Source organism: Bufo gargarizans, chromosome 4 (genome assembly GCF_014858855.1).
Source record: "Bufo gargarizans isolate SCDJY-AF-19 chromosome 4, ASM1485885v1, whole genome shotgun sequence".
NCBI classification, from domain to species: domain Eukaryota; kingdom Metazoa; phylum Chordata; class Amphibia; order Anura; family Bufonidae; genus Bufo; species Bufo gargarizans.
The window spans coordinates 194,212,063-194,224,729 of record NC_058083.1 but is presented as its reverse complement, the minus strand read 5'-3'; the positions used below and the strand labels follow the sequence as shown (position 1 = coordinate 194,224,729).

Below are 12,667 nucleotides of genomic sequence, written 5' to 3'. Positions count from 1 at the left end.
AAAAATCATGTTTTTGTGTCACCATTTTCTGAGAGCCTTATTTATTTATTTTTCTGGCGATGGTCTTGTGTGAGGGTTCATTTTTTGCAGAATAAATGGATGTTTTTATTGGTACAATTTTGGGGTACATACGACCGTTTGATTGCTTGATATAATAATTTATTGGAGGTGAGGTGAAAAATTAGCTGTTCTGGCATAGTTCTTTTTTTTTTTTTTTTTTTACAGCATTCACCTGAAGAGGTAGATCCTGTGAAATTTTTATAAAGCTGGTCATTATAAACGCAGTGATACCAAATATGAGTTTTCACCGATGTCGGTGGTTACAGCAGGGGCTCTGATTTGGCGGTCACTGTATTTATACACCGCTCTGGAATAAAGCCTGTGACCTATATATACAGCATTTACTCACTATCGGGTTAAAGATAAAAATACATTAAGTGAAGTTTATGTCATGGATTCTTACCTTGTTTGTGTAGTACGTATCATCTCAGATACCTTCTGCATGTAATCTGTGGCTAGCACAACAACTTCTTCATCTTCAGAAAAGTTTTCATGGAATATCCTGTCCAAAAGGTGTCTCCATTTAATCTAAAGTGAGCAATAAAATAAGAGATGGTAGAAACAAATGGAATGGATAAAAACAAACATGTGCAATCAGCACACAGCCTGGTTAATCCTCTGTGCACGGATCCTTGTTGAAGCAAATACAACTGGGAGGCAAAGAAGCGGTTCCTGCACTAGAGTTTTGTAATAAAACTGTAGAATCTTTATTGAAAATAATTAAAATAGTCCATGTCTCCGAAACAGGTCTACACGTTTCGCACTAAGCATAGTCCTTATTCATGACCTGTCGGGGACACAGACATTTAACTAGTGTGTATTACCAGAAGTGCGCGCTTCCGGATATGCTCCAGCTCCCCCATGTGGCAATCGGAGTAGCCGAAGCTTGTATGTAGTAGTTTTTGGTTGCTTCATTCCCCAAATAAATTAAAGGGCTTCTGTCACCCCACTAAACCGTTTATTTTTTTTTGTTTACTCATAATCCCTATAGTGCGATTTCTCTATACATAAGCTAAATAATCATTTCGGTCCAGTAGAATTTGTTAAAAACTTAATTTTAAAATATGCAAATTACCTTGCTACCTTGCTGGGGCATCTGATCTTTCATGCTGGCTGGTCCCTTTCTACGCTGTTTTCTATGCCAACTAGTGTCGGACTGGGGTGCCTAGGGCCTATCAGTAAAATTCATTCTGGGTGCCCGCTATACAGATACATGCATATATTACCCATTAACACAGAAGCAGACAGTGGCAAGATGTTACTAGGTGATTCATTATAAGAGGTCCTTACAAAATTAAGATACTGGCTGGCCTGCCTCATTGTCTAGAAGTCATGTCAGCCAGCCAATGCATCTATGATAATAAACCGTTAAATAATTCACCCAGTTTTTGATATGGACATGGGCTGGTTGAGATGCTGTACTCTGCCTATCTATATGTAGTGCAGTTACTCTGCTGTGCTATGTAGCATTTGTGCAGAGGGTAGGGACTAGGGGCCCATCGGGGAATTCCTCTGTGCCCATGTGGGCCAGTCCAATTCTGATGCCTACTGTTGTATGTTGGCCATTCACATAAAAAATGATTTTTTTTTTAAATTATATATTCTTAACAGTGGCTCCTATCATAGTACTTTATAGAATAGAATTCTTTAAAATTTAGAAGTTCCCATAACATTGAAGGACAAAGCACCTTCCTGTTAAACTATTGAATTGCTACTATTTTGAGATACCTGTTTTTTACAACTTGTACAAGATATTGAAACTAAAAATCGATTAGAAAAAATAGCAGCTCTCACCTGTTGCACCTGTTGTGAGCACGGTCACAAGAATATGATGAAAAAAAAGAACAGGAGACACTTTTATTGATGCGGTAAAAACTTTCTAATCCTCATAGGCAAGAATACAGTCTACGCGTTTCGGACCTTCATATTTCAGTCCTTAATCATGACATGGATAACACATACTAAGCAGCCACTAATATACTCCTCCCACACCAATCCGTGGGGGTTGAGGAATCACATGATTGTTAACTCCTTAGTAGGATCAGAACAAACATTATACTAAAAAAAGCTCACTCACATACTAATAAAATAAAAAAGCTAAAGAAAAGAAAACTGCTACTTTGCAATATGGTAAAGAGATACTTAATTGTATTGTAAGATCAAGTCTTGTCTTTTATTTAAACCTGCTGGAATGCAAGTGATAAGTCGGAACATCCAGAAAGCCTCTCTATTAGGGAGCTTCCTTCAATGGTCCTCACCTCGCCTCCATGTTCTAGGGCAAAATGCAGACTAACAGCAGAGACGTTTCTAGTTTTAAAATGCGGTATGTCAGAAATGTGTTTTCTTATCATGGTTTTTATAGCATTTGTTGTACAGCCTACGTACTAGAGTAAGCAGACTTCACATGTGATTAGATATATGGCAAATTTGGTATTGCAGTTCAGGTAAGCCCTGATTGCAAATTGCCTACCATTAGCCATAGATGTAAAAGTACTGCTTCTTTTCACATTGCTGCAACAAATACATCTGGCATGTCCGCATTTGAAACTACCTTTATTGGATAACCAGGTTGGTTGTGTCCTGGGACCCTCCATATAGAGACTTGGGCTTAGTAGGTTTCCCAATGTTGGCGCCCGTCGCGCCACACATTTAATACCGCCCTTTAAGAAATTAGACCATTCCTTATCATAACTTAAGACGGGAAGATGTTTTTTGATAATATGGCATATGTCCCTATACTCCTTACTGTAGACCGTGGAGAACATAATGGCACTGTCACTGGAAAGAACGCTGCCGTTTCCTTTAGATCGATATGTGCTGTCAGGAAAAATCTGAGCTTTTCTGTCCAATGACAGCACCAAGTCCCTTTGACCTGATAACATCTTTGGGGGATAAAGCCTGTGCTCCAATCTCCCCTTGACTTTATTGTATTCCCTGTTAAATGTGCACACCTCAGTGCAATTACGTCTGATACGAATCATTTCCCCTTTAGGAATATTACGGATAACATGTGGGGGATGACACGAAGTTGCCAACAAAATTGGAGATGGCATCTAGACATTGGTTGAGGTAGGCAAAAAAGGTTGGTATGGCCGCCACATCGCCAGACCAAATTAACAACAGGTCGTTGATGTAGCGGCCATACCACCTCATAGACTCAGAGAAAGGATTAGTGTCAGAAAAAAGAAACCGTTTCTCCTACGACGCCATAAAAATGATAGCGATAGATGGGGAGAATTTGGCTCCCATTGACACCCCTGACCTTTGCAAATAAAAAATGTTATTGAACAATGCATGAAAGATGGAAATAATAAGAAATTGTACATAAATATAATCCACTTCCTTCTGACTGATGACTCCCAACTCCAAACCCCTGACCTCAGCTTATTACAGGAAAACATCATCAAAAATCCTGATGGTGCTCACCCAACTCCTAAAACAAGGCATAATATGTCCCCAGGTGAATGTAAGGCGGTAAAACAATTTAAACTGAGACAGGACCTGACTGTAAAGCAGGCCGACAAGGGGGGGGGGGGCTGTGGTGCTGCTCGATAGCCTCTTATACAAAAATCAAGTGTACACTGTGTACACTGTACTCAATGGAAATCCTTTGCTGTTATTTCAAGAGAAATTGTCACATATGTTGAGCAGGGGTTTGGAGTCATCAGTCAGAAGGAAGTGGAATATATTTATGTACAATTTCCTATCATTTCCATCTTTCATGCATTGCGCAAAATCCACAAAAATTTATTTCCCCTGCCCATGAGACCCATTGTGGCGGGGATAGGATCGTTTTCAGAAAGACTATATGAATGGGTTGACTCGCTTCTCCAGCCCCTTGTTGAAGATATTCCTGGATATATTAGGGCCACCAGGTCTGTACTACAGGCATTTGACAGTTTTGTATGGAAGGATACCTATTCCTGGATTACGTCGGATGTGGTGTCCTTATATACTAACATTCCACATAGTATGGCTCTTATGGCCCTTCGATGGTTTTTGCATACATATAGCGACTATACTCCAGTATTACAGGAATATGTTAAAATGGTGACAAAATTTCTCCTAGAGCATAACTTTTTTATGTTCAATAACATTTTTTATTTGCAAATGTCAGGAGTGTCAATGCCAAATTCTCCCCATCTATCGCTATGATTTTTATGGCGTGGTGGGAGAAACGGTTTCTTTTTTCTGACACTAATCCTTTCTCTGAGTCTAAACGGTGGTATGGCCGTTACATCGACGACCTGTTGTTTATTTGGTCTGGCGATGTGGCGGCCATACCAACCTTTTTTGCCTACCTCAACCAATGTCTAGATGCCATCTCCTTTGACTGTCAATATGACACTGAGTGTGTCCAATTTTGGGATTTGTCCCTTAGGGGCGATGCTGGTATGTCAGGCATCCATGCCTCTTCTTATAGGAAGGACACAGCAGGTAACACAATTTTGTTGGCAACTTCGTGTCATCCCCCACATGTTGCCCGTAATATTCCTAAAGGGGAAATGATTCGTATCAGACGTAATTGCACTGAGGTGTGCACATTTAACAGGGAATACAATAAAGTCAAGGGGAGATTGGAGCACAGGCTTTATCCCCCAAAGATGTTATCAGGTGACGGGCGCCAACACTGGGAAACCTACTAAGCCCAAGTCTCTATATGGAGGGTCCCAGGACACAACCAACCTGGTTATCCAATAAAATAAACACATTGCTGACATACCGCATTTTAAAACTAGAAACGTCTCTGCTGTTAGTCTGCATTTTGCCCTAGAACATGGAGGAGATTTCTCTGCTTTAAAGGTGCTAGGCATTGAAAGGGTTACAGCTCCCTTACGAGGTGGGGACCATCGAAGGAAGCTCCTTAATAGAGAGGCTTTCTGGATGTTCCGACCTAACACTTGCATTCCAGCAGGTTTAAATAAAGGACAAGACTTGATCTTACAATACAATTAAGTATCTCTTTACCATATTGCAAAGTAACAGTTTTCTTTTCTTTTGTTTTTTGATTTTATTAGTATGTGAGTGAGCTTTTTTTTAGTATAATGTTTGTTCTGATCCTACTAAGGAGTTAACAATCATGTGATTCCTCAACCCCCACGGATTGGTGTGGGAGGAGTATATTAGTGGCTGCTTAGTATGTGTTATCCATGTCATGATTAAGGACTGAAATATGAAGGTCCGAAACGCGTAGACTGTATTCTTGCCTATGAGGATTGGAAAGTTTTTACCGCATCAATAAAAGTGTCCCCTGTTGTTTAAGAGCTGGATTTTTTCATCATATTTTTATTGAAGATATTGAAAGTGGAACACTCAGAAAAGTATAATGGAGTGAAATCAATCTCAGCCGCACACCGGTTGTTTGAAGAACAGTGAGCATTAAATTGCATTCACTTTACAATCAGAGAGGTCCACTTTAATAAATAAAACAATGGAAAACTCTGGGTAACTTTTCTGAATTATTAAAATAATCTGGAAAATGGAGCCACCCAGTTCATTTAACATACCAGAACTACAAATCGTATCCCTCAAATCCAAGCTTACACATTACTCTGTACATTATAGGTTCTTAACATCACGGAAAATAACAATAAATATGGTTGTATGTTAATGGACTTTACTGGATTGCAAAAATGATGCCCCTCTTTGGCATTATTCAATGCTCAGCAGCTATTGGCTGAAGTTGTGCCATACAGACTTTCATCTCAGTGCGCCCCCTGCTGTACACACTCTACACACAATACTGTTATAATTCTTTTTAGCTACTTCTAGTTCAAACAGCACATCCATGGGGCAGACAGAGTAGAAAGTCTTGAAGAGTCTTTATGCTTTTCTGGCAGCAGCTTGTTCTTCTTTACTGTAATAAACATAGACGCTCTGCACATCTGACTATGCATGTTTATGGGGGAGTCGGGAGACAAAGCCATGAGAGACTTGACCATGAGCTATCTTTTGCGTATGAACAACTTATCCTTGAAAATAATTATAAAAAAATCCCTTTACAAAACCCTGGTTACAGCAAGACCAATTCATTTGGACTCACTCAGTACTATGTTCTTTCACACTCCCATCAGGCAGAAATCATACTCACATATGGCGCGATTTGCTGCAGTTGAGATATGGTGACCTTGTTGTACATAGTGCTTATATCTCGCCGGACGTCATCAAATTCTGAGATTGTGATCTTAAAGGTGGAAAAAATTTTATGACAATGGATCACATGGCCTTGTTCAATAATTGTTAAGAGTGACTGGTAGAAATGACACTTTTTATGCTATAATTAGCCATTAGAAGAAGACTTTGATTTTCATCTGATGATATACATATACTGTATCTAAGCAGCTTACATTATTTGAAGGATTATAGCTTGAAGTCATAATGATTTTGGCGCAAACACTTACATTGGCAAGATCTTGTTCTAGTAGCAGAATTTCCTGGGCCTTTTTCTGCACATTCTCAACACCCAGGAGGCTTAGGATCTTCTGCATGAACTCTGTATAAGCTACCAAAATCTAGAGAATAAAATAAAACTTTGGTCACGTCTGCATTGTAAGGCTAGGTTCACACCTGAGGCACATTTTCAGTTTTTTTCTGTTCCAGTGTAGAAACAGAGAAACAGTAAAAATGGATATGGCGGCATATGATGGACATCAATGACTATAATGAGGTTTGTTGGAGTTCCTTTAAGGTGTTTGTCATCCTACCAGACAAAATAGCGTTGCATGCAGAAGTATTTTGTCCTTCATCGTCAACTTCTAATGGAACCCCACTGCAGACAAGCTTAAAGAGGTTCTTCAGAAATAGTTTTTAACAAGTGCCTGCAGCCTGCCTTTGTAAACAGAAGATTCATACTTACCTGCTCTTCGCCTGCTCCTCCACTCTGTCTCCGCTGTGTCCATATTCCGGTCCCTGCAGTGTGTACATCAGGCACAGCATGGGCATGATCACATGCTCCACTGCAGCCAATGTCTGACTTCAGAGGGGATGTGCTGCTTTTGGTCATGTGACCACTGAAGCCAGTTATTGGCTGCAGTGGAGCATGTGACCATGCCCATGCAGTGCTGGATTTAAACACTGTAGGGACTGGCACATGGACACAGCGGTGGCAGTTCGAAGACTGGAGTAGTGGGGAGCAAGTAAGTATGAGATTTTTGTTTAGAGAGGCAGGCTGCAGGCACTTGCTTAAAACTGATTATTTCCAAAGAAGTCTTTTAAGTATATAGTAATGTGTGTAGTTAGTATTATAATGTTATCAGTCACTGGAAATTATTAGCCTACTTAAAACTTAACTTTTATGATTATGATTTTATAATCATAAAAGTTAGGTTTTAAGTTTTAAGTAGGCTAATCTTTTCCAGTGACTAATAATCGATATAAACCTACACCTAAACTTATCAAACCACACCTGTAAAATATTAGTATTATTATGTACAACATTCATTAGAATTTGTGATTAATATAGTACCAACATATTCTGCAGCGCCAGCGCTTTACAATTGGGGAAGTAATAAGGAAGCAAAATGACAAGAATGCAAAACAAAAGAACAAAGAGATAAAAGGGGAGAGGTCCTTACAACGTAAATATTACACTAGTGGCAGAGCATGCATATTACACTCTCTAGCCAACTGAACTACCGTATAGTATTTGCTCAGAATAAAAAATATTTGAAAGAATTGGAACAAAACTAAACTGGCCTATGGTAAAGTGGGAATATTTGCGAAAGATTGCATCGCTATTAGTTCCACGACTGTCTCGTAGAAAGATTTACATTTTCAGTTGGCTGGAAGACTCCTCCCGGAAATGTCTGTTGGATCTTGGGAAACCACCACCAATCATTCATGATGGTGATTATTAGAAGAAAATACTTCTCTTATAACACCAACACATACCACAAAGCCGTACAGAGATCATCACAATTTACAATTAGACATTTATGTGCTTGTTAATTTTACATTTAACATTAATTTCAAGTTAACATCTTTTTGAAACATGTTACAAACATAATGCTGCTTATCAGTCTTATACCTTTTCACTGTCTTCATCCTGTCCCAGGTAGAGAGTTCTCTCTGGAAGAGTCAGGCCATCTTGATCAATCTGTAAATTAAAGAATCAAGAAGCAAAATTATGGACAATACTTTTAGAGGCTTGAAGGGTATATCCAGCTTTCTAACACTGATTGTCTATCCTCAGGACAGGCGATGAATATTAGATAGGTGGAAGCCCTTTAGTTGGAGCGAGTAATAGCTCATGCACACGGCAGTAGTCATTTTTGTGGTCTGCAAAACATGGATACTGTCCGTGTGCATTCCACGGAACGTCCTGCCATCTACTGTATAGAACAGTCCTATCCTTGTCCATAAAGCGGACAAGTATAGTACTTGTTTTATTTTTTTGCGGGTGCCATGTAACGGACATTGAAGTAAATGGGTTCACATAGGATGTGGACAAAAAAAAATATTGTGTGCATGAGCCCTAATGCTGCAATGCAGCAATGAAAAATATGGCATTCTGAGTACGAACACCATGAAAAATATGACATTCCGAGTACGGACACCATGAAAAATGTGGTATTCTGAGTAAGAACATCACACAGAGCGATGCAAACACTGAAGAGGCTGCAGTGCAGAGCAGCCATATTGTTTATAACATTTGAAGAAGCTTCTGGGCAACCTATGGTAAAACTGCCACTTGGTGTTAAATTAATTTCAAGGTGACAATAAATATGGCTGCACTTTTGTAAAAATATATACCACAAATGAGCAAATGGTAATACATGTCAGTAAATAAAAAAAAAACATAAAAACCATAAAGCGCAACACATACTATGAAAACAGGGTCCACCTTTTTGTGATGGGCGAGGGTCCCAGCAGTAGCAACCCCACTATCTACCTTTTCCTGTGGATAGGGGATAACTTGCCAAAACCAGAATATCCCTTCAAAGGGGTTGTCCAGGTTCAGAGCTCAACGCGGACATACTCATATTTTCACCCAGGCAGCCCCTCTGAATTGCACAGGGCAAAGGCATTTTCAGGAGACGTCACCGGCACTAATGGGCGGACTTTAGCGTTGTCCTAGCCTGTAAAATGGCTAGGGCAGCGCTAAAGCCAGCCCATCAGAGCCGGTGACTTCACTGAACACACTGCCCTGTGGAAGCCTCCGCCCGGCAGTGTCTTATTGTAAATATAAAAGCCCTTGCCCTCCGCGATCCTGCGTAGGGCAAGGGAGAGCATCGAAGCATGAAATGCTCTGATGCTAACACCAGAGGGCTGCCTGGGTGAAAATATGGGTATGTCCGGGTTCAGCTCTTAACCTGGACAACCCGTTTAATGGATGTATAAATGTATAACCTAACATAATATCATATTTTATGAACGTTACTGTTGCTTGGTTAAATTGATTGAGAGAATTCCATATATTTACTACTCTTGGACTATGAATCATTATTTTGTACATCACAGTACTGTATTACTAGGTAAAATCTGCAAATATATGATGTCATGAAATATTCCCTTTTATAATTCAGTCTTAAATATAGATGAATAAATTGTAACTAGAGTTGAACCACTGCAGATTCTCCCATAAACTTCTCCTGAGCAAATACTTTGTGGTTGAAATTTGGGCTGTTCTTTTCCTTCTCCTGCTGCTACTTCTCATATTTCCCTGCTGGTGCCTAATTGACCCAGAATGCTTTGCAAACAGTGGGGAGTCTTGAACAGCAGCAGTTTGAAAAAGAAATTACCAGCAGCAATAAAAAAAAAATCTTAAAAAGAAGCTAAGATATTAAAGTTAGTGTCCAGACAGAAAAGTCTTATAGGAAAACCACAGGAAGAGAAAAGCTGGTTTGGTGACTGTTCAGTGTGCGGAATATTTTGTAGGCTCTTTCTGAATTCCACAAAGGTCTATAGCACAACTATAGCAGTTATTGTTGTGGGATTTTATTTTACTGATGCACACTGTACACTATTATATCATTCTCTTTCTGATATGAATGTTGGCACTGTATCATTTTAAAAAGCATTTTAATAAGCTCAATTATAATCTTATTTCCACATTTGGAAGGCATGGTGAAAGAAATGATTGCCTACATCCAGGGTCATATTATCATGAGGGCCTGTGCTTGGGTTCTCCATCATCTTGGGACCTTGGGGTGTTTCAACGCCTGCTCTCCATAATGGCAATTTGGTGATGAGAAAAGGTGGGGAGATGGTCAAGCATGTGATAGGTGGCGCTCTTTTTTGAAGTCTATGGGCCTTGCTGGGCCAGCTGTCTAGATAACCAATAGACTTTCCAAAATAACCCAAGTCTTACATGTTATTGTAGTAGGGGTCATTTGAGTTCAAGTACCAATTTCTATTCTGGCCCTTGGCACATGTGCAGGCTCCTTTTAAATTTATATATTTACAAATGGTCCATAAGACCAATAATGCCCTATTATTTCATGTTCCAGTTACTAAAATATAACATTTAATAAATCCATTGTTAAAAATATCCAAAAGAAAAATTAAAAGTGTTTAAAACTATCAGCTGTGTCACATGGTTTTTATATTTCTTTATCTCTTATGCATGTTGCTTTTCTGCTACTCAGTACCGCTAACTAGTTGAAAAAGGGGGGCCGGTACCGGCGCGCTGATTGAGATAGAAACATAGAATGTGTCAGCAGATAAGAACCATTTGGCCCATCTAGTCTGCCCACGGCTCACTGCTAACTGTTCCTGCGCTGTAACACTTCTTATCTAGATCCTACATACTCCATGGAACTGCCTAATAGTGTATTTGGATAGCAGTTGACACAGCAACTGTGGAAGAAGGATATTTGCACACATGATATTGCTGGCCTTAAAGTCAAGCCATTTTGATGGATGCAACCTAATGCATCCATAATTTGACTACAGCTCATGCGTAAAAGCTATATATTTCTTACAATAAGGCCACTTTCACATGGTCAGTATCTGGTCACTGTTTTTCATTAGTATTATTAACCCAAAAGCAGGAGTGGATCCAAAATACAGAATAGCCACAGGTTCTAGTCATGGATTTCACTTACAGATAATGACCAAACACTAATCATGTGAAGGTGGCCTAAAGATCAAATATCATCACTAAACAGCGGGTTGAGGAAAGTGATTGTGTTTGTGCAGGCAATTGTTGCGGGCCTGCAGTATAATGCACAGTTATCAGTTACCATAATATGCTACTAGGATGGCAGTAGAATGTGGTCCATGTAATAGCACATGTACTGGTTGAATGGTGATTTCTTGCACAGTTAGTTTCTCTGTCATTGTTACTCTCTCTTACCATTCCTCTCACAAACTGAAATTCTTTCCCTCTTCCTTTTTCTCTTCTTTGCTACTTGGCCTGAGCGTACGAGGGAAGCCAGCCAAGACATTAGGACAAATTATACAGTATGAAAAAAGATAATCTATAAAGTGATTCTGAAGGTCATGGTGACCTTCGGGGAGCTTGCCAAAACCCCCCTCTGAATTGGCTTTACTAGACTTTCCTCCTCCCTTCTCACATCCTGGAGCGGGAAGAGATGAGCCAGTTTCCATGGTTGTTTCTTCATTTACAACACCTTTTTCAGAATTTACTCAGCAGGTCAGTGTGGTGGACACAGAGCTTATTATGTATATATTTATATACTGTATATTACAAACCAAAGTAAGGAAATAGCAGCACTCCACAAGGTGCCAGGTGCAAAATCTGTGTAGACAAAATCCTCAAATAACAGTATCCAAGTAGATATATTTAGTTTTTTTTTTAGGTATCTAAAATACAGTATAGTAGCCAAGTAGCAAGGCAGCACACCGGTCTTGGTGAAAAAAAAAAGTGGATCTTTTATTTCAGCCCAATGCAACGTTTCAGCTCTTTAATGGTTTGACAAAGGCTCCATTGAAGAGCTGAAACGTTGCATTGGGCTGGAATAAAAGATCCACTTTTTTTTCACCAAGACCGGTGTGCTGCCTTGCTACTTGGATACTATACTGTATTTTAGATACCTAAAAAACAAACTAAATATATTTAGTGAAGAGTTTGAATATCACAGTCTCACAAGAATTTGGAAACTAACAGATTTAATAAACTAAAAAACTAAATTCTATGATTTCTAAACTGTATTTATATAGTTAACAATGTACCCTGGACAGACGTCCCCTGAAAGAAACTGCAGGACATTAATCTGGGTTACACCTCATCACATCCCTCTTACAAATGAGGCACTCTAATGGCTGACACTGCATGCATTTTCTTGTCATTGGGAAATGTAGATGCTCATGTTTTAACATTGGATCTGCATCACACAGAAAAGCTTTCAGCTGGGAAGTACGTCCTCCCTGAAAATTCCAGTAAGTCCAGTATGTGACATTTGTAGTGATGGGGAGGAACATCTCGCTTAAACTAATTCTGGGGACAGAGTATTGACCTCACAAATTATATCTGCAAGAAAAATCAATACATCATTGCTGTGACAGTCATACTGTCGGCACTTAACCCTGTAATATCTGCTAGCAGTGTAGCTATATATTGGTGCCTAGGTTAGAGTGGCACATGGGCACTGGTGACTCAACAATATTTTTCAGTAGGACGTTTTATAGTTTCTTCATGCATTGC

At 39.4% G+C, this 12,667-nt stretch overlaps 1 protein-coding gene across 2 annotated transcripts in view; it reads right to left on the bottom strand.

Annotated features, from left to right (window-relative positions):
- Positions 1 to 12,667, bottom strand: part of ECEL1 (endothelin converting enzyme like 1) — a 108,246-nt gene that overhangs the window by 57,415 nt on the left and 38,164 nt on the right. For both annotated transcript variants that reach the window (XM_044291347.1, XM_044291348.1), the window contains 4 exons: positions 8,087 to 8,155; positions 6,462 to 6,572; positions 6,152 to 6,244; positions 464 to 588 (listed from right to left, as the gene is read on the bottom strand). In XM_044291347.1, the coding sequence (XP_044147282.1) occupies positions 464 to 588; positions 6,152 to 6,244; positions 6,462 to 6,572; positions 8,087 to 8,155 (398 nt within the window). The remainder of the gene's footprint in view (positions 1 to 463; positions 589 to 6,151; positions 6,245 to 6,461; positions 6,573 to 8,086; positions 8,156 to 12,667) is intronic.